We start from the raw sequence: 27,900 nt of genomic DNA on the forward strand, positions 1-27,900 counted from the left end.
GACGAAATAGTAACCAAATACTCCTTCAAACTGTTTATAAAAGGAGGAGTGGAATAATAGTAAGAAACCTCTATGTTTTCTTGAATGATGTAAAAACAAAGCTAAGGTAAGTGAAGACTTGGGTCCCGGAAATTCAGGGGCTAACTCAGGTGAAGACCCTTGAATAAATCTCTCTGTTACAGTTCTGAGTCAATGCCATTACAGATTGTAGTCATAAGAATCAATGCTCAATCATACTGGTAATCTTTATTTTCAATATTAAGTAGGAGACTTGAATTCTTATGAGTTTTGTACTAAGGCTGATGTGGAATGATTTTGTTAGTTATTCAGGCTGTGAAAACAATAATCACTCTTAATACCTACGTGGACAAAAAGCTGTAAAATTAAGGTTCATAAGCATCATTTATAAAGCGAGAACAGTTCAATGGGATTTCCAGGCAATCGATCACTGGGTTTGAGATGAGCATCGATGACGGAACTTGGTCATACCAATTTAGTAGGCTTGGATTCATTCCCAGCATTGCTATGATCAGTGAAAACAGGAAATTAAAAGGGTATTTGGTTAACACTGGTAAAGATCAAGAAAGTTTTCAAATATCTCTGGAATTTCTTACATTTTTTTAGCCCGAATGTCTTTTCTTCCCTCTGTTGAAAATGTCAAATTTATTTGGAAGACTAACTTCTTGGTTAAAAGTAGTGACTTCTAGAAGTTGAATCTTCAGCAAAAATTCAGATTCAAAAATCGATTAACAGGATTCAACAATCACATCTGCGGAGATCCACCGCATAATTAATTATCAGCAGTACACAAATTGTCGATTGCTGAAATGTGTGTTTTCTGTACTTTGCGTTTTAAACCCATAAATAAATAAATTAGTTAACAAATTACCATACTCTTGCAAATTAGTATTTTATATGTTACCGCATTACCATATATTGGCAGAGAGTAACCGATATCATATTTTTGTTGTTTACTTTTTTTGAAAAGCAGTAAATACCTAATAAACTAATTTGTGTAAATAATATTTTGTCTGTATTTCTGAACTTGCATCACCGCAAGTAAGTTGCATATTCGGTGAGTAATATACTAGTGAAGATGGGACTCGCACCAAAGATCCTGAGGAGACCCTTCAGTGTTTACTGAACAACACATCCCAGGATCTTTCTAGACCAGTGAAACGGTTGGTAGTGAATGCTGGCGAGAACCTAGATAGCTCGTCTAAGGAGAACTGGAACTGTGCAAAGACTGATATCAATTACTCAGGGATAAAATGGGACATAAAATCTTTTAAAACGTTCACCAGGTACCGATGACATTTTTCCTGCGGTAAAGTGCGGACTTGGGGATACTGCCGCGCCTACGGCTGTTTAGAACAAGAGGAGTCATACCCTCATCTTGGAGGACCTCTGGGATTATTTTTATCCTGAAGCCAGGTAAATCCTCCTATGAGGTTACAAAGGCTTACAGACCAATAAGCCTAACAGCCTTCCTCCTCAAGACCATGGAGAAGGTTCTGGATATGCATTTAAGGGACACAGTTCTCATCAATTGTCCCTTACATTCAAGGACTAGCAGTGAATTCTTCGAAGACCATTGTGATACCATTTACAAATAGGAGGAAGCTGGAAATTACACAGCCAGTCCTATGTGGGAGCCAGATACAGGTAATCAGGGAGTTCAAGTGTTTAGGAGTCAAACTGGATGATAAACTCACCCGGAACAGTCATCTAGAATACATAATCAGTCTATCTCAGGCTACATTGATGATAGTGAGACGTATGGTAGGATGTACATGGGGGCTTTGATCCGGCATGTCATATTGATTATACACTAGTGTCATTATACCGATTATGGTGGCCAAATGTTCAACAGGTAACTGCCGCAAAAAACCTGTCAAAGGTACAGTTGTTGGCATGCTTGGGGACGATGGGCGCCATGAAAGGTACACCAACCGCTGCTATGGAAGTAGTGCTAAACCTCCCATCTCTTGACATATTTGAATCGGTCCATGCAAAAAGGGTTTCAGTCCAAAAACTTGATTTTTCGCAAAACGAATAAAAATCTCATTTTTAAACTATAAAATCAACATTAACAATATTTTTACATTTTTTAATTATTATTACGTTACGTTTATTTTACAATAAGTAATATATGTTTATCTACTTTAGCTGCAAAAAATGTTTGTATGAGGTGGACTGAAGCCTTTTTTGTATAGAACAATGTTTTCACTTACGTAATCCTTAAGGGTTTTATTTAATAATGTTTATTTTAATTATTCAATAAACCAAATGGAGTGTTGGAGTTTAAGCTAGTAATTAAGCACACAATGTAATGCAAGTTATTTATTAAAGTATCAAACATAGTAATTGAGAGCTACATCTATTTACAAAATGTTTTAGCGTGTTGCTATCTATAATCAAGTCAATAATATTGAATCTCTGTATCAATTTTGTCTACTGTAGGGCGGTTCAAAATATCCACGTAAAATTGTTTATATTCTTGTGAAATATAATTCAAAAGTTTCCTGATGTCCTCAATTTTACTTTTTTTAATGGGAGACATTCCCTACAGGATAAACTATAGGAGGTGGAAACGGACGTACCATAGCTTGGTTTTGAGACAAACAAAATGTGTTTCACCAGACAATTGATAAACTTTCTAGCTATTATATTACCAGGAATCTCTTTGTTGTAAGAGAAATGTTCAAAAGAACTAATACCAAAGGGCATTTGTTTTCCCTAGGAATGTGTCTAGGTCTGGTTTCCTCTGATACCAGTTTTTTTTGTAATACTGTTTCCACCATTAATTTTAGTCTAAGATTTCTTCGGTCTCAAATTGTTTTACGGTGAATTTTAAGTGTTTGCTGCTTTGAATTATTAATTCAATAATTCCCTTTTATATCATATAGGCGGTCATACTTGTTTAGAACTCTTTTTATAATCCAAAAATTCCTGTCACAGGGAAGGAAGAAATGTCCTCTAACAGGGAAATACTGTTCAATCTCTTCAAACCGTCCTATCTGTGTTAAGGCCAATAATAATCGTGCTAGAGTGTGATTCTTATTTTGACCAGAACAGTTGTTAGCAAATTTAGTGAACTCTTTAATCTCTGGTTCAATCTCGCTTAATTACCAAGCCACAACAAACCTGAAGATAGGTGACGGTGTTGATTCACACAACTTTACTACCTCCGACTTCGCCTCTCGGCAGAGTTACAGCCGTTCACCCGGGACCAGACGGTTTAGTACGCGTAATCACTGTTAAGACTCTTAATTGTCACCTTCACCACTATGTAGTTAAGGTGTCCCCACTCCCCTTAAATTAAATAAAACTCACATACGCCCCTAGTTTAATTTCTAGGTTAATTCTTACTTTTTTCAATACGTATCTTTTGTTTTTATAACGTTGAAGCTTGTGTGCTTCAAGGGGCCGGTACTTTTAGTTTTAAGTACATTTAATAATATTCTTATTTAATTAAACAAATTAAATCAATGTGCGAGCGAGATCAGCCCTAAAATACCAATTCCAAAAATATCACGGTCGAACCACTCTGTGCCCGCACTGATCGGCTTAGCCAGTGGGTCTGCATCTCTCTTACCGATATGGTCGCTGCCAGTTTCTACACGATCTACCTTTCCTCTACATTACTACTGTGTCTGTGTGCCTTCTGCACTTAGTCACTTCTCTGCTAATTATCCCAACTCACCCTCTTTTGCTCACCATCATTCTCCTTTATTATTTTACCTAGTTTCTTATCCCTTATTCACCCTTTATGTGCCGCGTTGTGTGCGTGCTAAAGCGTAAGTTCTTCCGTGAACGTGGACTATTCTGTCAGTGTGAATTCTGGAGCCCCCTCCCTGGAACTCTCCCTGATCTGTGCGTCTGGTCCGAGTATTCTCTTTTGCTCGAAAAAAAAAAACAACCTCTATTGGTAAATGACTTCTTTGGCACATTCCATGAAATTTCTTATTCATAAATTCTCTTTAGGTTTGTTAGGAGCTAGAGACCCCAACTGGTCCACCGAATGTCTTTTAAAGTAATTATTATCAAATAACTTATTGATTAATTTTAATTATTTTTCTACACGACACGTTTTACTATTATTAAAGGTATTGGGTGTGGCTGTATCACTTTTATTTTCTGGTTATAGTCTGTAACGTTCTCCACGTTTTTACGTTTCTACACCCGTTTCAATTTTCATAATTCTCAAAACCAAACACCTTCTATATCCCCCCAGAAACTTCCTCTTCCAAATTTCGCATTCGCCAATTACAACAACTACACCATCCCCACAAAAATTCCTGTTCTCCAAACAATTCATCAATCCAACAGAAGCAATCTTTACGGCAGTATTATATAACCAATCACACATTGTTTCTCGACTTGTTTTCCTCTATATAGAACTAGTCTCTGGAATTAAAAAAAATAAAAAAAACTTGTCATGTCAATACCATATTAAAAAAATACACTAACTAAGTTTTAATACACTGAAACATGGATATTTTAGTACATTACAAAAATTAGTGCACTTTCGATAGACGTCGCTCAAGCTTCGCTTCGCCAGTATGAAGCGGCCTTTATACAAAATGAACAGTACAATCACAGCATTGAAATACGTAAACTCTATAAAAAAAGTATTGTTAAGCACGTTACAATGAGATCAGTTTGTATTTCCACAGACGAAAATCTCCCAAACCTATCTGTTAGATATGGTACAAAGAACATTAATGTAGACAACCATTTTATATTATTTAGATTTATCTTTATAGAGTTAAAGAAAATTTAAATACGTAAAAATACTCATCTTTGTTTAAATCTTGTCTGTCATTTACATTTATTTATGTCGATATTTAACCATCATGTAGATGTGAATTACAGTCTGCCACAAGGAGTAAGCGCGCTGCAGAACATCGGTTGTTAAACCTTTCCACCCTCCCCTGACTCTAACCCGTATGAGTTATTTTTTGATCGTTTGGACTGACGTTCATTGACACCGACAAGGAAAAATTTGGATATCTAACCAAATCCGTGATCAACTGAGTTGTGAGTTTATTATTGAATTGATCGGTTTCAGTGCAAACTTCGATTAACTGATTGTTGTCAAAACTCTGTGCAGTGTATTTTGGAAAGTGTAAACTCAGAATTTTATTTTCTTATCGAATTGTAGTAAATAGCTTCCAAGTTATGTCTGTTGCTTTCGTTCAAAGGGGCAGGCAGCCTCTTACAACAGTCCAAATACAAAAGGTGAGTTATTGTGTTTTAGATTACCGGTATACAGGCGTAAGTGAATACCTAGTATTATCTTAACCCTCTAACTGGTCGTACAGTAACTTTTGTACTGGCAAGCTCATTTTGGCAGATTTGCAAGAGTGTTCTAAATGTTATAACTTAAAAAATATATGTTTTATGCTTATTGTATATATTTATTTTTACTTCAGTTTGGACATTGAACTGGCAAAAAAATAATAGGAACAATTTTATCATTAAATCACAAATATTGAGTTCCCCTTGCCATGTACCAATTTTTTTGGAAAAACTAAAATAATTAAAAGAGGAAGAATATATCATCAAATTAAAAGATATACATTGTGTAAAAATATACAAGGGGTAGGGTCCAATAAGCGGACCCGGTTTTTTATATCGAAATTGGCAAACGATATTACTTAATCATAACCATCGATATAATCAATCGATACTGATGAATTATTTTTAACAACTTAAATAATCTATATGAACAATACCTGACCATGAAACACTTTTTTTCATGGATTGGGCATTTATAGCCAAGTATTATTATCACAGGTGCATATAAACTGGGGGGAAAGTATATCATTGTATTATATTGATGCCTTTCGGGCATTATTGCATTAAAGATGGAAAATAACCGACAAAATTTTGTCGAACAACACTTGGAGGGTTAAGGATCAGCATCACGTGATCTGGGATTCGACTTTTGCAAGCTCGAGTTAATTTTTTTTTCTAAAAGCAAGCAGTGCAGGCATCGTTGACAGGTTAACGTATCATTTCAGTAATATTGCCAGAGGTACTGTCAAAAACAGAGTTTTCAGAGGATTTCAAAAAATCGTAACTCCTTTGTCAGTTGCCGACGAATTTTTTCTTCACTATTGTTTTCAGGAAAAATGTAAGGAAAAAAAATGGTGGAACATACCTTTCCATGGTCACGATATTGTAAATTGATACCAAATAATCTATATGAACAGCTGTAAACACTGTTTCATTAAGGTAATATTTTAAATTTTACGTAACATTGTGTATTAAAATGGCCGTCAATCTTAGGAAGCTTCACGAAATTGCTTTGACGATAAAATATGTTTTTTATGGCTTCAGGATGTTGGGTTAGTACCTAAGAATCATTATGTGATATTTGTGGAAAGGTAACAAATGTAACTGTCAGAGGAGCTAACATGGTCGTCTTCAGATGCAAAAAATGAAGGTAATGGTGGACACAACTTTAGTAAAAAGTTTCATTTAGTTAAAGTTATGAGTTTCCCTGATTTTGGTTATGTTCATTTATTATTTGTTATCATTAAATTCACATTTTAATTTAAACATATGATTGTTATTACTTTTATATCGATTGATAGTCTATGATTCGATATGCGAATATTAGGTATCGATGATTAAATATTCTTCGATATAAAAAAAACCGGGTCCGCTTATTGGACCGTACCCTATACAAGATGTAGCCTAGCCTATATAGCCTAACCACAACATTTACAAAAACCTAGCAACTTGGTCTAAAATTCAATGGTTTTTGGTACTGTAGGTCAGTATGCAATATTAGGTAGGTACTTTAAATTCAAATACAAAAAATGGGTACTTTGGGATTATACCGACCACACCCAGACATGAATCGTTATTTGACATTTTGCTTCTACTGATTACTAGATTAGCGTAGAACAATATTTCGTCAATATAAAACAGGAATTGTCTTATCGCAAACCCCTCCCCATCCTCGGACAGAGGTCAAAGTCGAGCGGTCTAGTAAATAACGTGATTGCAGAGTCTCACCGCCCGTTCAGCTGGTTCGTCGCTTTGTTATACTTCCGTGTTTTACCTCTACATTTCTCCAAACACAAAAATTCAACAAAAACAAACATTACCAAACTAAAACTAAACTCTTTATTGAAAAAACACTCAACACTTGTTTTTATTCTTGATCACATTCCGCCACCCAAAATGCGAGTGCCTCCGGCCACCAGCGTGGGCTTCGGCAGCACCTCCGGTGCTGCCCCGCGCTGATGTCAAGGAAAGAAAAACATCCCTCGAGATAGTACCTATCAGTAAAATATCAAATTCTAGAGGGGCTGATCAGAAATATAAATTGAATTGTAATGGAATGGCAATTATGTACAGTGCAAATCATGTGATGTCGCACGGCCTGCCGTAATCGGGATTCTCGAGAAAGATAAGATAACAGCGACAAAAATACCGATCACAATACTTGGAAATGCTTGTAAGTTTGTTAATTTTGCAATTAAAGAGTTGTTTTTTCCGTTCTATCATGTCTATTTCTATAAATTTATATTTTTGTGTTCTTCATACTGGTGTGGTCGGTATAATCCCAAAGTACCAAAAAATGTTATATCATAGTAATCTTAAATGTATGCGGTAGAGTACGGATAAGCGGATCTGGTTTTTTATATCGAAGAATGTAATCATCGATGCCTAATATTCGCGTCTCAAATCCTAGACTATCAATCGGTATAAAATTATCTATAGTCCTCAATAAAAGCCGTATGTTTTTAATTAAAATATGAATTTAATGGTAATTGTCACATTAACGGCCGGAGCGGCAAAATACGAGTTTCGCGTTATTAACTTATTGGAATCGTCCTACAGAACAAAACTATATAAGGTTTGACGGAGTGGAAATGAGAAACAACGAAGTTCTAGAATATAAAAAATGGAACAACTTTTCAAGCGCGAAGCAATATTTCCATGTTCTACATCCACATCGGGCATCACATGACCTTTCGTGACCATGATTCAACCTCGTGATGACGTCATCGGATGCGGCGCCATCTTTGCAAACGTAAATGATAAATAATACTAAAATGAGCAGAATTTTGATCCAAATGAACAATGTTTTTCTTTAATTTCGAGCTACAAATTAATTAGTTGTTATCGAGTTGAGATGAGTGCCTCCGGCCATCACCGCGGGCTTCGGCAGGGCGCTGCCTCGCGCTGATGTCAAGGAAAGAAAAACATCCCTCGAGATATTACCTATTAGTAAAATATCAAATTCTAGAGGGGCTGATCAGAAATATAAATTGAATTGTAATGAAAAGGCAATTATGTACCGTGTAAAAAACTTAATAAATCATGAATATCATTAATTATTTTGCAATATATTGATCGCTACTACCTAAAACTTCTTTCTGGAAATGAAAATATACTATTTTAAGCAATTCATAAAAGTGATTTTATTTTGTTATAGGTAACATACGGCTAATGTAAACATTATCCAGTTTAACTCATTGAGAAAGTTTTTTTTTTTTTTCTTTTTTTTTTGGTCCTTGGATAGTAGTTTGAATCTAACGTATTTTACTAGTGCAAGTTATTTTACTGTTTTATACTTTGTTATTGGTGCTCAGGTGTATTTAGACTATATTTATATCATCAATTGAACCAGAGTGAGTGCATCTACCTATTAGTTCTTAAAATTCTATTGTTTAATCTTTGGCATAATTTAATTAATTTTTCAACCCTATTTCACTTACCGTTGAGAGTGCAAAACGGTTTCCAGCTGTCATCATCACTCAACAAGTCATAGACACTTAAAATTCAATCAACTGAATCCCAAGAGCCTGGCAGGTTATTTTATGCATGTAGCCTGTATATTTTAATTCGCTTCGCTTAGTTATGGTTGTTTTGACGAGTGTATTATCTCATTCTCATTCCTTGTTGCTTCTCACCGCTTTATAACATAGTTCGTCAGTCAACGTGACAAATATCAACTTACTTTTCCATTTATGATACATAATTTACTCATGTTTTGAAATTATTGGCTTTAGTGTTGCCAGTCATTATTTCAACATTATTCAATTTAGGTGATATAAAAAGCACACTTTCAGTGGTGAACTGAGTAGCTACTGATTTGTGAGCTGTTTGCTTTCTCGTTGTTGCATTTCACAAAGTATAGTTTTGAGATATAAAAATACAGTACATTCTTTGTATTATGTCTACTTCCTGTCCTGTTTGCGTAAAAGAAGTCTTAGATACAGAAGAAGGCTTGTGCTGTGATGCCGAGTGTGAGAGATGGTTTCACAGAGAATGTGTAAAAATGTCTAAATCTGAATACCAACGATTTAGCAACGACAACAATACAAAATGGTATTGTCATAGAACTGACTGTAAAAAGACACTGGCAAGCCCAATAGATGCCAAGCTGGATACATTCTCTCTAAGTTGTCTTCCCTTGCCACTAAAACAGAACTCTCAGAAGGACTACAACTTATAAAAAAAGACCTGGAATTGGTGACCTCCCAAATTACTGGGAACTTGAGCCTCGCTTGGCCTATGTTGAATCTGAAATAAGCACTATCAAGGATAAACAGGTAGCGGGTTGTGATCAGCTTTTTTGAAGATGTTTTATCCGAATGCAACGATCGTAATCGACGTGCCAAAAAAATGTTATTGTACATAACATCCCCGAGTCAAACACCAACCTCAACTGAACTGCGGATGCCGTTTTTTGTCCAGGATTTTCTTGTTCATTTGAAATCTAATGTTCAGTATTCAGATGTTCGTCATTTTAGATTGGGGAAAAAAAAGGGACAAATCGTCCTCTCATGCTTTGTATGCCGTCTGAAGGCACTGCTATTCACATTTTCAAAAACTTCAGGGAAAATGATGTTCCTAATAGCATGCGTGAATATCAATCTCTCATGGACCGCACTCCTCGAGAGAAAAGGACATCTGGAGACTCTTCGTGCACCTTAAAGTCCAAACAGGATGCTGGTGATACTTCCCTAACGATTAGATATAAGAATGGAACGCCTTCTATTGTGACAAAAAACGAATAAATTCCAACGGTAAACAGCAGCATGCTTCTCTGAATGTTTTACTGCCAAAATGTAAAATGGTCTTCGTTCGTGAAGCTTATTGAGTTAAAAAAATAGTTTATCTGCATGCCTTGATGTTGTTATTACTATGTGAAACAAATCTCATCTCTCCTGATATCCCGACTCCGAAGTTGTTGGTGATACTGACTTCATTGTTCATAGATGTGATAGGGTGCTGCTGCGTACAAGTCACAAAAGTTCTGGTGGAAGGAACCCTACTTGCAGTTCGTCGTAAGCTGTTTTGTCTAAGCGACTATACTCTGGAAATTCAAAATCGAAAGCGTCTTTGCCCTTGTGAAATTAGGATTTGGTTTTGATCTTCTTCTGGCCTGTGTCTACATCCCCCCTTCAAGTCCTCTTTCTGTTTACCGTGAATTCTGTGATGTGGTTACTGAGACAGTCGAATTGGCAAATTTCCAAAGAAGGAGACACTCATTTCGGAGAGACTTCAACTTGCCTCACTTCGATGTCAATTTACCTGTGTATCTGGCCTCCCTCAACATTGCAGCGAATACCTCCGTGAATGTCTTCCCTGCACTCTCTCTTCCAGATAAATCATGTTCAGAACCATAGAGGAGTAACACTGGACTTGGTCTTTCATTCTTGATAGCGAGGTGCAAGTTAGCAGGGCTAATGATTGGTTGATTAAACCTGAAATTCATCATCTCCTCTGTCCCTACTCTTGAGTGCTATATGCCCTCTACTTGTGACAACAGCTACAGCGGCTACAACTTGGGGAAATGTGACCTCCCAGCTGCTTTTACAGCCCTACAGGAGGCAGATATGGGATTTATTCACCAGCCGATCTCAGTTGATGAAAAAGTTCGACATTCTGGAAAGTTCCTTAGAGAAAATCGTCAAAAATGCAAGTCCGTTGAAGAATATTGTTGTATCTCCACGCCTTCCCTAGGTGGTTTAATAATGACCTAAAAAAATGCATTATCGGAAAAAAGAAGCTGCGCACACGCACGTTTCAAGGAGAAGTTTCAATTCTTGCCCATTATTATGAGTTCTCGAGGCTGAGAGATACTTGTAGGTCGCTGTCTCGTGAAATGCCACATTCGATATTTGTCCATGTTCAATCAAAACATATCTTCTAATCCACGAGCTTTCTGGGGACTAGTTAAAGCTCAAAGAAATACTCCTGATATGCATTCTAGGTCTGCATTTAGATGATGAAGTGGCCAGTGACACAACAAGCATTTGCCAGCTGTTCTCCAGTTATTTCAACTCAGTCTCTCTCTCCCTCGTTACGAGTTTCACCTAGCTTTAGCTATGCTGTCTTCGATTCTCTTTGTGTCATAACAACCTCAACAGAAGAAGTTCTCAGCAAGCTTAAGAATCTGGACACATACAAAGGGAGCTGGAAATTGACAATATACCGCCATCTATGCTTCATCACTGCCGATCTCTCTTAGCTGAACCCCTCACAAGTGTTGTTCAATGAATCACTTAACAACAAAGGAATCTTCCCTAGCTCTTTAAAGTTGGGCTTCATCATTTCCTTTCACTTTACATAAACAAATGATCCCAGCGACATACGGACTACCGTCCAATCACTATTCTGCCGGCAATTGGCAAAGTTGTTATTTGAAAAGTATCGTGGTAGATAGACTGAATCCTTTTCTATCCAAAATAATCCATCCTTCCCAACATGGTTTTTATGAAGGGCAAGTCTACTGTCTCCAACCTCCTGCTCTTTCAAGAATATGTTTTGTCTGCTTTTCGCAAGAACTACAAGTTGATACAGCCTACATCGATATGGCAAAAGCCTTCGACAAGGTCGACCACACACAATTCTTGTGTCTAAGTTGCTGGGTTACGGAGTGGCTGAACCTCTTTTTGTCATGGATTTCTAGTTATCTTCAAAAAAACGTTCTCTGGTCGTGAGGATTGGTTCCGCCACTTCCACTCAGTTCTCACCTTCTTCAGGAGTTCCACAAGGTTCTTTGCTGGGACCTTGCCTCTTCAATGTCTTTGTCAATGACTACTAGACAAATTAACTGTAAAGGCCTTACAATTTGCTGACGACCTGAAGATTTTCTTTCATCGCTGTGTCTACACCAGAAGACTCTCTCAAGAAATTCAAAAATAGCTCTTCGGAATTCTCTTGGTTTTGTGTCTGGGTGTCAGGAATTAACGTCTGTAAATCCCAGTAAGTGCTCTTGTATAACTTATCACCGCATCAAATCTCCAGTCATATACGTATAACCATTTCTGGTACATCCATTCCACGGTCCCATGTATAAAAGACCTAGGCGTTATATTTGCCAGCGACATGGGATTTTCTGGACATATAGACCACATCAGTAGCAAAGCAAACAAGATGCTTGGTTTCATAGCAAGATTCTCCAGAGGCATCGACAATCCTTCTGCTCTTCGCTCTCTGTATTGTTCTTGTGACAGCTTGTGAGAACAGCTTGTGGAATATGCAAGTCCCGTGTGGGTCGCCTTACACTGTTGGCATTAGGACGAGACTGGAGGCTCTACAAAGGCGTTTTTTTTCTGCTTCGGCTTGAGGTGTCCGGCTGGGTTTTGCCTATCTTGATGTGTGCTGTGGAGGAACTCTCCAGCAATCTGAACTTGTCACCTCTTGCCCCTGGCGACGTGACGTGGCTGATGTTGTCCTTCTCTGGAAGATAGTGAATGGTCGCAATGAACTGTCCAGATCTCCTAGCTGAAATCGACCTCAGAGTTCCGGCAAACACAAAGATCTCGAGATCTGCTGGGTCGAAGATACCACTCAACCAACTTCGACTTCAACAGTCCTTTCGCAAGGTTTATTATTCGCCTGGGAAATCGGGTTGCGTCTGGGTGTGACCTGTTCTTCGAATGGACTTCACCAGGTTCGCGCAGGCCTTCTCTCTTCTTTTTCTGCTGGGGGTTGTACAGGCGCGGACCATCGCGCGGGGAGTGGAAGTTCTCACCAATTAAGCTACTGATTATACTACAACAGCTGGCAGTGAGCTGTTCAGGAGGAAGGAACCTCACACTTATCGCAGCTCAAGAGTGATTGGAAGCGCCTCTACGGAGTGTCGTGTTTTGCAATTTTATTATAATAATTATTTCCTAGCTACATATTAATTACTTATTATAAATACTAATATATTTAATATTCTTGTTATTGCTAAATTACATAGTTTATTAGCTGTTAATATTAGTTCTCATTGCTTTTTATATATTTATTTATATTTTTATTTATTCCTGTTATTGCACTTTTATATAGTTTTATTATTGTTGGTATTTATTATTATATATATATGTATTGTTGTTGTTAGTATCTGATTTTTGTTGTTAATTGCTGTATTTGCAGAACACATCTTGCAGTTTCATTGTTTATGTTTCAATAGTTTATATTTTTTGTTTACATCTTGTTGTTTATAAGCTTCATAATGTTATTGTATACGCATTTCTCTCGATTTATACACTTATTCTTTTTTTGTATTTTTATTGCCTTATCGCTTGTATCAGCTATTGTGTAATTTATTGTAAAATGGTTTGTCCGTTTAATAAATAAATAAATAAATAAATAAATAAATTTGAGGGCTACTTAATCTAGCAGTATGTATTTTTGGTGTGGTATTAATATAACAAGTTATGATTTTTTAAATTCATGATACCAGTTCTGCATGAAAGAAAACAAGCAGAGAAACCATTTTTGGTTGGTTTATATCATACTGTCATACTTCATTGTTTAAACACTCATAAATATAATAATAATTTTTTTTATCACTGAACAATTCAAATGTCTGTTTTTCAGACATTTGTTATGTTATCTTCACAATTCTTTTAACATGTAAAACAAATCTGTGTAAGACATTTATTTATATTGTTGAAATATTTCAGATGCTGGATGAAAACAGTCAACTTATACAAACTATTCAAGAATATCAGAGCAAGGGGAAAGTACAAGAATGCATGCAGTAAGTAGATTTTGGAGCTTACAATTACACTTGTTGTACAAATTTAGAACTGGTACAGTTCAGTTACCATAATGATACAAGAAAAATATCGGTAAATCTTAAGATCAGCGACTACCGCTCCAATCGCCGTAATTTTTTGCATACTAACACAGGTTAACGTAATTTCACGGAAAAAATAGTCCCGATTATCGCTAACATTTAAAAACTAGTTTTTCGGCAGTACAATGTTGGCAATACAAAACACATAAATAACAAGATTTTCGACTATGAAACTAAAAACAATGGCGGACCATGGTCGTTTTAATGAGTTGACAGTAGTCACGTGACAAACAGGAAAGTTTCCGATTGGCCGGGCGGATCACATGATCTATAAAATTAGGACGGCTTCGATTGACCGCCAGACGTAAACAAACAAACCCACATGGACAAGGAATAATTAGTGAAGTTATTGACATGGCGTGAGATGGTTCTTGTCACACGCTAAAAAGACCCTAGCTTGCCTATTCAAAACTCAGATCACGCGATGCTTGCCCGCTGCACAGCGCTTTGCGCTGCTTGCTCTTTTAGAAAAAAAATTAACTCGAGCTTGCAAAGTCCAAACCCAGATCACGCTTTGACTGCCCTTATTATACAAATTTTGAATTGGTACATAACATTGCCAGAATAAAACAATGATTTTTAAGAATTTGTTTAAACTTAAATGTTTATAAAATGTATATGATGAAGCCAAACAAAGAGTGAAGTGAATAATTTTAAACAACATAAACTAGAGAATATGTAATTTTAACTATAAGGTACAAACATTTTGTCCTTAGAAAATCCAAGAATTTGTAGTTTCATAAAAATGTTATTTATTTCCAAGCCTGTAACTTCTTTGCCTTAATACTAAGTAAGAAATGAATAAAATATTCACCATATAATTAGAAAACTAACATTTTAGATGCAAATGTATAGTATCACTGAATTTCTCACCTATACTGCAAGCAATGAAATGTTTTGGGCCACCACAGCTTAGTGGCTTTTTCTGCAAATACAGCTTGTGACGGAAAACTGTCACTGTTGCACTCTACATATGATTTAAATACAGTATTACATTTGGTTTGAAAATTGGAACTTTTACTGGAAAAACAGGTAATATAAAGAAAGAGTTTGTACGGTCACCAGTGGCGTAGCAATGGGGGTGCGGCGGGGGGGGGGGGGCGCATCGGGTGTCACCTTTTTTGAGGTCACACCTACCCGGTCTCTCAACTTTAAGAACAATGTAAAAAAAAAAATCGCTAGCACAAAATAAAACATTAATAAAAAACTATTTGCGGGCAATGATGACCCAATCGCGGCTTAACAATCTTGGTATATCAGCCATCGAACACGAGGCAATACAAAATATAAATTTCGATGCAGTTATTGATGAGTTTGCATCTGTCAAAGGTAGAAAGAAGAAATTTTAATTGTATAACAATTCCTTCTCTGTCTTAGTTATTATTGTTTTGCTATTTCTTCAATATTATAAATAATAAATTATCCATGACCTTTATCATATAAAATTTATTTTTTTTTACTTTGGATGGGGTGACACCACCAATTTCCGCACCGGGTGCCACCCAAGGTAGTTACGCCACTGACGGTTACCCTGTAACTGAGAATGCATTAATACAATATAATAATCTGAGCCTTCTCATTTTAGGTACCAACAAGTTTTACACAGAAATCTGGTGTACCTGGCTTCTATTGCTGATGCAAATCAAAACATCCAGGCACTTCTTCCTGTAAGTGTTGTATATCTTTTTATCATATTCACATGTTGAATTTAAATGACATAAACTGTGAATAGAATAATATATGAATGTAGCCTTTGAGATAAAATGATTATGAAAAGAAATAAATTTAAACTTTATTCCATCTTATAAGCAAATGCAATACTACCGAATATTCTTTGCCAATTTTTCCCCATTTCTTATGAAACACAAAAATTTACTAAATAAATTATAAAGGAAACTAGATTACGTTTTATAGTCTCTCTCACCAGCATTGAAATAGTATGAGAATTAAGCCTGGTTTATCAGAAACTCTTTTCAATTTCACAGTGGATAGAATACACACAGATTTTGTCTGCTACCTTATTTTGCCAGCATCAAAGCAATGATGGCCATCTTTTAAAGCTCTTACCCATTTGAATGCCATTCAATCGCTCAATGACAGTCCATAAACTTCTCAATTGTGATAGTAAATGTCAGCTGCTTTGACGAATTTAGTGCAAAAACAAAATAACAGTCTGTGCGATTCTCAATTGAACAGCACATGTAAAAACGATTGATTTTTGCTGTAATTGAGTTTGTGGTTTGCTAGCTTATGAAGGTACGCAGTGTGCAATCAGGTGGACTCTGACTCTGGTGCTACAGCAGCAGAATTTCACAATGGTACTTAAAAACCATGCCACGTACTTAAAAAAAATTCATTTCTTTATAGTAATAATCATGTAAAATAATAGATAAAATTAAACCAACTCGTTATGTTAATTACTCTTAACATAATTTGTCATATCATTGTTTCCAGCCTCCACAAGGTATGCCCGGCTCCCATCCCCAGCACAACATGATGCCCGGGCCAGGGGGTCCTGGAGCTCCCACACCTGAAGCCCCACCGTCACAGCCCCCATCTGGACCTGGCAACTTCCCTCCACAGCCCAGCTACCGACCTCAGGCCATGCCTCCTCAGAGTAGGTTAAGTTTTAGTTTTCTTCGGTTAACAATTTGTCCAAGAGAAGAACAAGAATATTTAATGGTAGTTTGTCATCTATTGATGTAAATTTTAACCCTTTAAGCCTCTATACAGAAATTAGATATGTTATTAATTAAACCAGTTTACTCCTTAACACCTTCAGATCCCATGGATTGAAAACATACCTATGGCTTAGAGTTAATGCTTTAGCGAAATATTTAGTTGTTAACACGTTAGCTGCCAACCCCGAAAAATACGTTTTAGCGCTAAAGCGCCAAATTTTTAAAAGATAAATTGTTGTAACCTTTTGTTATTTTTCTCTTCTTTGGTTACTAATAAAAACATGATTTTATGATTTATTACGTTTATAAAGCGTCGTGCACATTGGCCCGACAGAGCTTTTTACAAGGCGATATATTACATAAATCATTTGCCGTCGGGCCTATACGCCCGACGCCTGATTCAGGGATATTTCGTTTTGTTGATGTGCAGCCTGAATAATTCCCCGCGCTTTAGTTCTCTGTCTGCAATTGCATCAGCTTACTTCTAACTCGCCTTTTCCTCCTAGCTGAGTGCCAATTGACGCGTTTTGTTACTGGAATCCTACATTGTGTTTTTTTATAAGTAATGTTTCGATAGTTGTGTGCGTGTATAACTACTGATCGGTAAAGATAAGTGGCGATAATCTTCTTACGGATGAAATCGAACGTATGATTGAGAATCCGTCTTCCCCGGGTGATTTGTTTGCCGAAATAAGTGATGATGACAGTGTGGAGTCAATGGTGGTTAGTGATATACCGGATGACACTGATAGCGACCTAGACTTTATTCCTGGTACTGATTCAGAATATTACTCTGATGACAATCAAGAATCAAACGTGGAACTTAATTCTACTGATGCTAATGGAACAGTTACAGATATCACAGGTACTTCCTTGATTTCTACAAACGCCAAGGACAATGATTTGGGCTGGGAAATGTTTGAGGGTAAGCAGAAAAACGTTTCAGTTCACTCAGACAACAAATTTAATTTTTGTTTACCGAACAACAGAAAAACCAATAGATTTTTTTCGTCATTACTTGACAGATGAAGTAGTTGAACTTATGGTTGTTGAAACTAATCATAATGCAAATGAAGTAATTTCAAAGCTGCGACTAAGTCGTAAGAGTAGGCTAAAAGACTGGAAAAAATACCAATCATGGGGAAATGAAACAATTTTATTGGCCTTCTTTTATATATGGGTTTAGTAGGACTTCCAAGAATCAGTGATTATTGGTCAAAAAATCCTTTGTATAAATTCTCAGTTGCCCAAAAAAAATAATGAGTAGAAACAGGTTTCAGTTACTCTTACGTTTCTGGCATTTTAACAGTAATGAAAACCTCAAAAGAGATGGGCGAATTGGTAAAATAAAACCTCTGCTTCTAGCACTAAACAATTTATTCTTCACTTTGAAAGTAGCAGAGCAAGATTTAGTTATTGATGAAACTATGGTGCCGTTTCGTGGGTAGACTAGGTTTCCGGCAGTATATTCCCGGAAAGGCCCACAAGTATGGGATAAAAAATATTCAAGCTGTGTGATAAAACGGGTTATACTTATGCAAGTAAAAGTATACATGGGGAAAGGTACTGTTGAAGTGACAAAAAGACAGATCTGTTGCGACTAAAGTGGTACTGGAACTCATGACAAACTTTTTAAATAAAGGCCACAAATTATATACGGACAACTACTATACATCAGTAGAATTGGCTGATGCTTTGTTGTCAAACAAAACACATCTTGCTGGTACCGTTGAGAAAAAAGTCGTAAAGGCCTACCAAAAAACCTTTTTAAAACAAAAACTTTGTAAAGGTGAAATGGTTTGTTCCGAAAATAAAGATGGTGTAGTTGTTACCAAGTGGAAAGACAAAAGGGAGGTACACATGCTTTCCACATTCCATAGGCCAGAGTACGTTGTCCTTGACCAAAAAAAAGTTGGAGGGCCAAATGTAATGAAGCCATTAGTCATCGTTGACTACAATAAGGCGAAGGTTGGGATAGGACGTATCCGATCAAATGTCATCATACAACACTGCAGTACAGAAGACAATGCGTTGGTTCCAACAAACTAGCTGAAGAACTTCTTCTTGGAACTGCAGTGGTAAATAGTTTGGTTGGCCTACAATAATTTTCTTAACCACACTACATCTCATAATAAAAATATAAACAAAACTTAGTCTCTATCACTAAGTTCAGAGAGGAATTGGCCTGTTCCTTGATGAACGTGCAGGAAGAGCCACGCATTCCAAAATGTGACCACTACAGGGCACCACTACCTGACGTCATCTGATTTTGTTGGTGGAGGAGTACAAAAACGCCGACAAAGAAAGGTGTGCAAGTTGTGCTACAAAAATGTATCAGAGGAAAAAGGACGTAAGGTAGCAAGAAATTTGACACAAGTAACTACGTTTTTGCAGTGAATGTCCAGAAAAAACCATTTTTGTGTGAAAAATGCTTCAAAATTATACACAAATAGTATATCTTCATTCATCTTTTGTATAGGGTAATTTTGTATTTACTTATTTTTCTTTACTTATAAAGATTGAATTATTAGAATAGTAAGGAAAGCAAAAAATATGAAAATAAATAAGATACAACTTTTTATTTACTACATTTACTTTTTGTGAAACTTGTGAAATAAATCTCTTTTTACTGTAAAATAACAAATCATATATTTTATTCTTCCTGTAGCAATAATAAGGCTAAAACCTTATTATTTATATTCTAACACTTATAAAAATACCCGTCGGGCAATGTGGCCCGACGGAAAATGTCCAATATAGCAATCTCATTCATATCACTAATAACGAAAATAAACACAACAAACAACGTTCTATTAATAGCAGAACTCTTCATAGTTCAATCAGTTTCAGTTAGAGTCGTCAGGGTGCAGCACAGGCACGAAGGTAATCAAAATGGCGGGTTACCGTCATTGTTATGCTGTCGGGCCACTTTACCCGACGTGCAAATCTCTTAAAGACGTAGAGCGTCGGTCCATTTGGCCCGACGTGGCAGCTAACGTGTTAATACTTGTACATTAATTAGTTAAGACAAGACTTGTACATTATTTAGTTAAGACAGCAATCTCACAGTAGGATCCAGTCTGATTTGTACTGGTCCAGTAAAACATCAGGTACACTAAAAAGATATTCTTAGCTCTCCAAGTGCTATCTACTGCATATCACTATAAAGTGCAGGCCCATTTCAAGCATATCACATGGTATTTTACAAAATTATATTTAAAAAATAAAAATACGATTAAATATCATATTGTTTTTTTTTTTTTTTTTTTTTCAGAAAAACATATAATATAAAGAATAATCAAAATACAGTGGAACCTCGATAAGTCGGATTAATCGGGACCGCGGCCGATCCGGGTTAATGAAAATCCGGGTTAGCCGGAGAATTAGGTAAAAATTAATAAAATATGGTATACTTACAGATAAACTCCATTAAAATTGTAAAAACATCAAACATATCCACATTTAATTATTATTAATCCTTACAGTACATTTATAACTGTTCATTTCCTGGTAAAAAACTCAGTCAGCTTTGGTTGTGCCATTGTTGTCTGCTGCTTGCGTACTGTGCGATCCCGCAGTCTCTTCAACATGAGCAATTCAGCCGGCGATGTTTCTGCCTGCCGCTCGAAATAAACCATTAGTTCGTTTAGTTTGGTCACTGCATCTTCATGACTCATCCATCACTGAATTTTCAATGTCCCCGTCTGCCTCCTCTGCATCTGATTCATTAGCATCAGGTAAAAACGACGCGATCACTTCCTCGTCAGTAAGTGGCTCATAGCCTCCGTTATTGTCTGCCCCTAACCACAGAGTAATGTCATTTTCATCGACTTCAGAGCAGCCATCAATATTTTGGAACATATGCAAAAGTTCTTGGGGCTGGACATCTTCTGGAGAGTCATTTTCCATATTACAGTTCCCCACTGGTTGAATTATATTTTCAGGCAAGTCGCATACAGCCTTCCACGGTTTTTCCAAGATTTAATTAAGCTGATTCTAGTGACTTGTTTCCAAGATTCTGCAATCATGTACATTACAGTTTTCACATTAAATGTTTTGAGAATCTCAACTACACCATGTTCTCCTTCATTGTCAATCTGTCTTCTGTAAACCTTCTTGATTTTCTCGAGAACCCCCTGGTCCATGGGCTGCAATAACGCTGTTACATTAGGTGGCAAAAACTTGACGGTAATGTCCCCACTGACCAGCACATCTGCAGACGGATGTGATGGAGCATTATCAATTAGTAGGACAGCTTTAATTGGCAACCCACAATCTTTTAAATATTTCGTCACACCTGGCACAAAACAATCAAAAAACCAGTTTTTAAAAGTGTTGCTGTCCATCCATGCACTTCTTTGAGACTTGTAGACAACTGGTAGAGAATCCCAATTTACGTTTTTCAGTGATCGCGGATTTTTCGCTTTTCCTATTAAGAGTAGAGGAAATTTATGCTTCCCCGAAGCATTGCTGCAGGCCATTATTGTCAATAGGTCTTTGCTTTTTTATATCCCTTCGCGTCTTTTTTAGTTTTTGAGGCCAAAGTTTTGCTCGGCAACATTCTGTAAAACAGACCCGTCTCATCGGCATTAAGTATTTGATCTGCCGTTAAATTTTCTTCTTCAACAAAATCCAAAAACTTGTTTTTATAGTCATCAGCAGTGCTGTTGTCCCCAGATAGACTTTCTCCTGTGATAGATAGTTTGCAAATACCATGCCGTTTTTTCCACCTATCCAACCATCCTTGACTCGCAGTAAAATTTGGTTCACAATCAGGCAACTGTTTATTCAGCTTGATTGCCTTTTCTTGAATGATAGGCCCAGACACTGGCAAACCACGTTCCCTTTCCGCACAAAACCAAAAATACAAAGCGTCGTCAAGAAACTCGTTTTTAGCTTTCTTAGCTTTACACCGATTGCCCAAACTGTCTTTTGTTTTTCATCTTGAAACAAAATTCTTCGATTTTTGTCTTATTTTTTTTCCAATCCGATACTGTGTAGATGTACCGACACCATAAGATGCTGCAATTGTTTTTAAAGATTCGCCTTTATCAATCCTACCTAATGCCTGTAGTCTCTTTTCCATTGTCACTACAACATTTTTACGTTTTGTTGCCATTGCGTAGATAAAAACAAATGCACAACACAAATGAAGCACCCTATCTGAGGTACGATTGCAGAACAGAGGCAAACAATACAGTACAATAGACACACAACACGGGCACAAGCGAGCGGAGCGAGGTAGGAACGGTACTGAGGGGCCAGGCGTGGCGGTAGCGTGGGAGAGGATTTGGGAAAATACACGTCAGTTATTGTTTCCGAGAATCCGGCCGCCGTGTGCCATGAGTCACACACTCACTGACGTACAGTCCCATCAAATACTGATGCAACATCGATTCACGGATACTATACCACTAAAAAATATTACGTTTTTATTATTGAAATGTTTGTCTGATTTTTTATTTTTTAATTGAAAATCTGTCCGGGTTAGCCGGAATTCCGGGTTAACAGAGCCGACTTATCGGGGTTGTACTGTACTTAGCATTTTTCATTTTGACAATGACGAGAAACATAATCTTGTTGACTGGCACATTAATAAGATTAAAATTTTTTTAATTATTTGTGTAATTTATTTTGAATATGTAATAATAAAAATTGCAAGATATACAAGATATTTCATATTTTGTTCTTAATAAGATAACAGCTGCAGCAAAGCTTTTTGAACAAAAGCATATCTGACATTCAGTTAATAAGCACCACACTGATTCATCTGGTTTTTATTTGTAATACTTCTCATATTATTCCAAATTAACACTTTCAGTTATATCAGTGCATAGAGAAACTTTTCCTTTGTTTTAATTTGCAAAGAACGCAAATATTGAATAGACCGTTTGTAACATGACAAAACTAAAAGATATCACAGTGCAAAGCTAGCAATTGAAAGTGACTCAAGTACATCACAGAGTGAGATGATAGCTGTGCTAGTTATAGTTTTAGCTATCCAGTATTAACAATTTACAACCTTTTTCGGATTGAGTGGAAACACCAAATAACAGAGCTAGGACTTACAGTAAGAACTGCTAGAACTGACAGGAAAACTATATATCTGATCTATGACTAGGCAGTCACGTTGAGTGGAAACAACCAAGTGAGAGAGCTTTGAGATGTATCTGACAAGACAACTTTCAACTATCTGATCTTTGACTAGGGATTCACTACGAGTGGAAACAACCAAGTGAGAGAGCTTGAGATGTATCTGACAAGACAACTTTGAACTATCTGATCTATGACTAGGGATTCACGTCGAGTGGAAACAACCAAGTGAGAGGGCTTGAGATGTATCTGACAAGACAACTTTGAACTATCTAATCTATGACTAGGGATTCATGTCGAGTGGAAACACCCAAGTAAGAGGGTTTGAGATGTATCTGACAAGACAACTTTGAACTATCTGTTCTATGACTAGGGATTCACGTCGAGTGGAGACAACCAAGTGAGAGGGCTTGAGATGTATCTGACAAGACAAATTTTAACTATCTGATCTATGACTAGGGAGTCACATTGAGTGGAGACAACCAAATGAGAGGGTTTGAGATGTATCTGACAAGACAACTTTGAACTATCAAATCTATGACTAGGGATTCACGTCGAGTGGAAACAACCAAGTGAGAGGGCTTGAGATGTATCTGACAAGACAACTTTGAACTATCTGATCTATGACTAGGCAGTCACGTTGAGTGGAAACAACCAAGTGAGAGAGCTTTGAGATGTATCTGACAAGACAACTTTGAACTATCTGATCTATGACTAGGGATTCACGTCGAGTGGAAACAACCAAGTGAGAGGGTTTGAGATGTATCTGACAAGACAACTTTGAACTATCTGTTCTATGACTAGGGATTCACGTCGAGTGGAGACAACCAAGTGAGAGGGCTTGAGATGTATCTGACAAGACAAATTTTAACTATCTGATCTATGACTAGGGAGTCACATTGAGTGGAGACAACCAAATTAGAGGGCTTGAGATGTATCTGACAAGACAACTTTGAACTATCAAATCTATGACTAGGGATTCACGTCGAGTGGAAACAACCAAGTGAGAGGGCTTGAGATGTATCTGACAAGACAACTTTGAACTATCTGATCTATGACTAGGGATTCACGTCGAGTGGAAACAACCAAGTGAGAGGGCTTGAGATGTATCTGACAAGACAACTTTTAACTATCTGATCTATGACTAGGGATTCACGTAGAGTGGAAACAACCAAGTGAGAGGGCTTGAGATGTATCTGACAAGACAACTTTTAACTATCTGATCTATGACTAGGGAGTCACATTGAGTGGAGACAACCAAGTGAGAGGGCTTGAGATGTATCTGTCAGGACAACTTTTAACTATCTGATCTATGACTAGGGATTCATGTAAAGTGGAGACAACCAAGTAAGAGGGCTTTGAGATGTATCTGTCAGGACTACTTTTAACTATCTGATCTATGACTAGGGATTGACATTGAGTGGAGACAACCAAGTGAGAGGGCTTGAGTCTTACAGTAGGACTTTATTCATATTGTGTTATACATATTTATAAAACACTTTTAGAGGCTACATCTCTAACATATACCATTTAATTTTTCATTAAAACGTAAAGGAAGAATAACTTGTTTATTCACAAATAATTCACAAATAAGTTGTTATAAGTTGTGAACTGTCAGGACAAGTATTAATTATCTGATCGTGACTAGGGCGTCACTGAATTATTGTAAGGCTTTACAACATATAGGCTACCATTCCTATAACCAGAGCAGCTGGAGATATACAGCATGATGGCTTTGTAAAAGATATTAGAAGTCATTTTCCAAGCACAGTTGGTGGTGAGGGGCCTAACTTCACCTGGTAAAATAAGACCTCTTTACTTTACTTTTTTTTATAGTCCGTTGAATGTCTAGTGAATGGCTGGCCTATACCATTCCTACATTTCTTATTATATTATTTTTGTTTGGCCACAAATGGTAGCAGCGACAACTTTTTACCAGTTTGGGATTACATATTTGTATGTGGAGGCTTTTCAAAATCTTGTTTTGAAACATTCTCACCAGTTTGTTTGGGACTTCCTAATTCTGTACTATTTAGTTTCTCCAAGTCAATGGTAAATGGAAAAATGGTACTCATTTCAATGTTTCAATAAAATTATTTATTGATTTTAAGATACATTTAATTAAGATATATAAAAGTAATACTCTAATCAGAGATATGGAATGATTTGTGAGAATCACTAGTTCATAAATTAAAAACACTCAATTTTATTTTTTATTTATACAACCACCACAGTTTTTAATCCAAACACAACAAATTTTTCGGCATAATGCCATCTTGTAAGTGTATAACATAAACACAAATTTTTCAGTTGTGAAAGAAGTAAGTAAAAAAATAATGAACCCAAAACGCCCATTGTTTATTGTATTGGTTGGTATTGCTAGAGTATTTAGCAAATAAAGAATTTATTATTTATTTTTTATTATATAAAAGTATAAGACTATAATTAAATGTTGCTAAATAAATTTTCCGATATGTTCTATTTTTTAAATAAATGCTGTATAATCATTTTTAAATGAAAAGACAAAGTCTCCATTTCTTTTGTAATCTCTAACTTCAGTTTCTTACAGCACCAATCTTATGCTAAGTGTATAGGAATGGGAAGGAGTTGCAAGTTTCCTTCAGACTTATAAAAAACATCATCAGAAGAAAATAATATGATGTAAAATTTAGTTCTCTGCATACTGTACATTTGGTCATAATATGTTGGTATGCTCTAGGACCAACGACTGCCAGTGGACCACAGCCGTATCGTTACCCTCCACAGCAGAACCCACAACAAGGCTACACCAACCCCCAGTATCCGGCACCCAACCAGGTCCCTCCACAGGTAATGTTGTAACAGTGAACATTTTAGTTGTATACGTTTACCGTAGATAAGTAATTAATATTTTGACTGTAAGTGGTCGCATAATTCTGTAAATAATAAGCAGCTTTAGAGATCTGGTTTCATGGATGGTTTTTTTAACCCTCCAACTGGTAGTGGTAAAACTGGTTAATGGTTGGCAGTTTTTGGTGCCATGAAAAAATTGTTTCAAAGGTTGATATGAAATATTTTTGTCACTTGAATACAATCATATATACACTTTGAAAGTTTGTTATGAAGAAAGCAGAGTTAAGTTACCAGTCCTCTATAATGTTTTATATTTGAAATGTTAGAAAAGGAGTTTTTTTAAATATGTAACAATGAAAAATTTAACTTTAGGTCTCAAAAGATAGTATAATTTACTTTTTAGCACAAATTGAGAGATGGAAAATATCTTAAATTTATCACTGAAAATAAAAATAATAGATAATGCATGTTTCTTACTTCCTGTGTTTAAAGAAATATTGATTTACATATTCTAATATTTGTTATGTACATTAAGTTAGAAAATGAGATTGTATTTGAAAAGTTTTGGAGTATATTTGAAACGCCTTGTGAGAAGTAACCGCCATTTAGTTATTAAAAATACACCCAATGAAATAATGTATTTATATACAGTGAATACTACATCTTTCCTCTATTTTTCTATATAATTGTCATTAAAATGTAAGCACTAATATCTATTAACTAACTTAGAAATGCCTTCTTCAAAAAATTCTGTCGCTTGCGCCTTTAGCCATCCAGTGACAGTGTCTTTGAGTTCATCTTCGTTATTGAAACTTGATGGTTCCTTTATGTTGATCTGGCAGTTTAAAGTACATTTGGAAAATATAACTATAAATGGTTAGGATTATTTGATGACTGAAATAACAATTTTGTTTATTGTTCTGATACTATTATTATTAACATCAGAAACATAAATATTTAAAATTTAATCAAGTTTCGTTATATGTATTGGTTAATTTGAATAGGAAAATAATATAACTGTTTTTAAGCATTGTTTAATCCAGAGATATTTGAATTTAACTCCCTTTATTTTTAACTGTATTGAAAATTTGTCACAGGGTTATCCAAGTTCAGGACAGCCATCAAACTATGGAGGGCCTCCCCCCCAGCCACCCCCTCAAGGTTACGGACCTTCCAATACCAATCCCCCGAACAACTACCCCCAGCAGGGTCCTCAAGGATACAGCAATCCTCCTCCCTCTGGCTACCCTCCCTCCAACGCTCAGCCTGGCACGTATGGACCGGCGGGCTACCAGTCTGGCTACGGTCCAAGTGGCCAGCCTCCGGTGCAGAGTGCTCCAGCTAACTACAGCAACACCAGCAGTAACAGCTACCCTAACAACTACCCCCAGGCTCCAAGTCAGCAAGGTTATCCTCCCCCGACCACTCAGTCCTCCGCACCTCCTCCCCAGACAGGGTTTCCCAACCAGCCGAGCAACTACGGTCCCTCAAACGCTGCCTCACCCAACCCTCAGAGCTCTTATCCTCAGACGACGATTGCTCCCTCGGCCGCCACACAGACTTACCCCCCTAGCAGTTACCCTACTTCAACCACTAGTAGCACCCCTCCCCAACCCCCTCAACCCACCCAGGGTTACCCTTCCACTCAGACGTACCCAGCTGGTCAGCAGCCGTACCCACAAGGCTATCCTCAGCAGGGATATGGAGGACAAGGTTACCCTCCAGGTCAGGGGGCTCCAGGAGGCTATCCCTCACAGTACCCCCGACCTACGGGTCCTCCGGGCCCTGGGGCCCCTCCCACCCAGCAGGGCCAGTACCCCGCCTACAACTACCAGCCTAATCCTCAGTAAAACTGACTCTTCAGCTGTTAACTTATTGAAGCATGTGTGCTTGATCCATCTTACAATTCAACGAATTTTATCCCTGACTGCTTCTAGAGCTGTGAATGTCTTTGTGGCTGTTGATCGTATGTGTATAACTGTTAGATCATTCGTGTAGTAATGAATGGGTATCATCAGGTTTTAATTACTTTTTACTTTATTTTGATCATTACAATTAATTATACGTATATACAAGTTTTGTATACCATAGTGTATTTAGATTTTAAATAAATGCTATGTGCAAAGCAGTGTTTCTTTATTTTAATAATCACCATGTTAACTTATTTTTAATTTAGTTTTTCTC

At 36.8% G+C, this 27,900-nt stretch overlaps 1 protein-coding gene across 1 annotated transcript; it reads left to right on the top strand.

Moving 5' to 3' along the window:
* Positions 1-4,974: 4,974 nt before the first annotated feature.
* Positions 4,975-27,705, top strand: LOC124364722 (basic proline-rich protein-like). Its single transcript, XM_046820417.1, has 6 exons — positions 4,975-5,244; positions 13,935-14,011; positions 15,696-15,777; positions 16,565-16,727; positions 25,604-25,713; positions 26,814-27,705. Exons 1-6 carry the CDS (start codon positions 5,185-5,187, stop codon positions 27,564-27,566), a joined length of 1,245 nt encoding a protein of 414 aa, XP_046676373.1. The 5' UTR covers positions 4,975-5,184; the 3' UTR covers positions 27,567-27,705.
* Positions 27,706-27,900: the final 195 nt, after the last annotated feature.

The sequence above is a fragment of the Homalodisca vitripennis genome, chromosome 6, assembly GCF_021130785.1.
Source record: "Homalodisca vitripennis isolate AUS2020 chromosome 6, UT_GWSS_2.1, whole genome shotgun sequence".
Lineage (NCBI taxonomy): Eukaryota > Metazoa > Arthropoda > Insecta > Hemiptera > Cicadellidae > Homalodisca > Homalodisca vitripennis.

What these genes read in the sequence shown, in the direction of transcription:
- LOC124364722 (XM_046820417.1), top strand. Translation starts at nt 5,185, where the DNA reads ATGTCTGTTGCTTTCGTTCAAAGGGGCAGGCAGCCTCTTACAACAGTC. An exon ending in CAACAGTCCAAATACAAAAG is followed by an intron (nt 5,245 to 13,934) that starts GTGAGTTATTGT and finishes GAAATATTTCAG; the next exon opens with ATGCTGGATGAAAACAGTCA. An exon ending in CCAACCAGGTCCCTCCACAG is followed by an intron (nt 25,714 to 26,813) that starts GTAATGTTGTAA and finishes AATTTGTCACAG; the next exon opens with GGTTATCCAAGTTCAGGACA.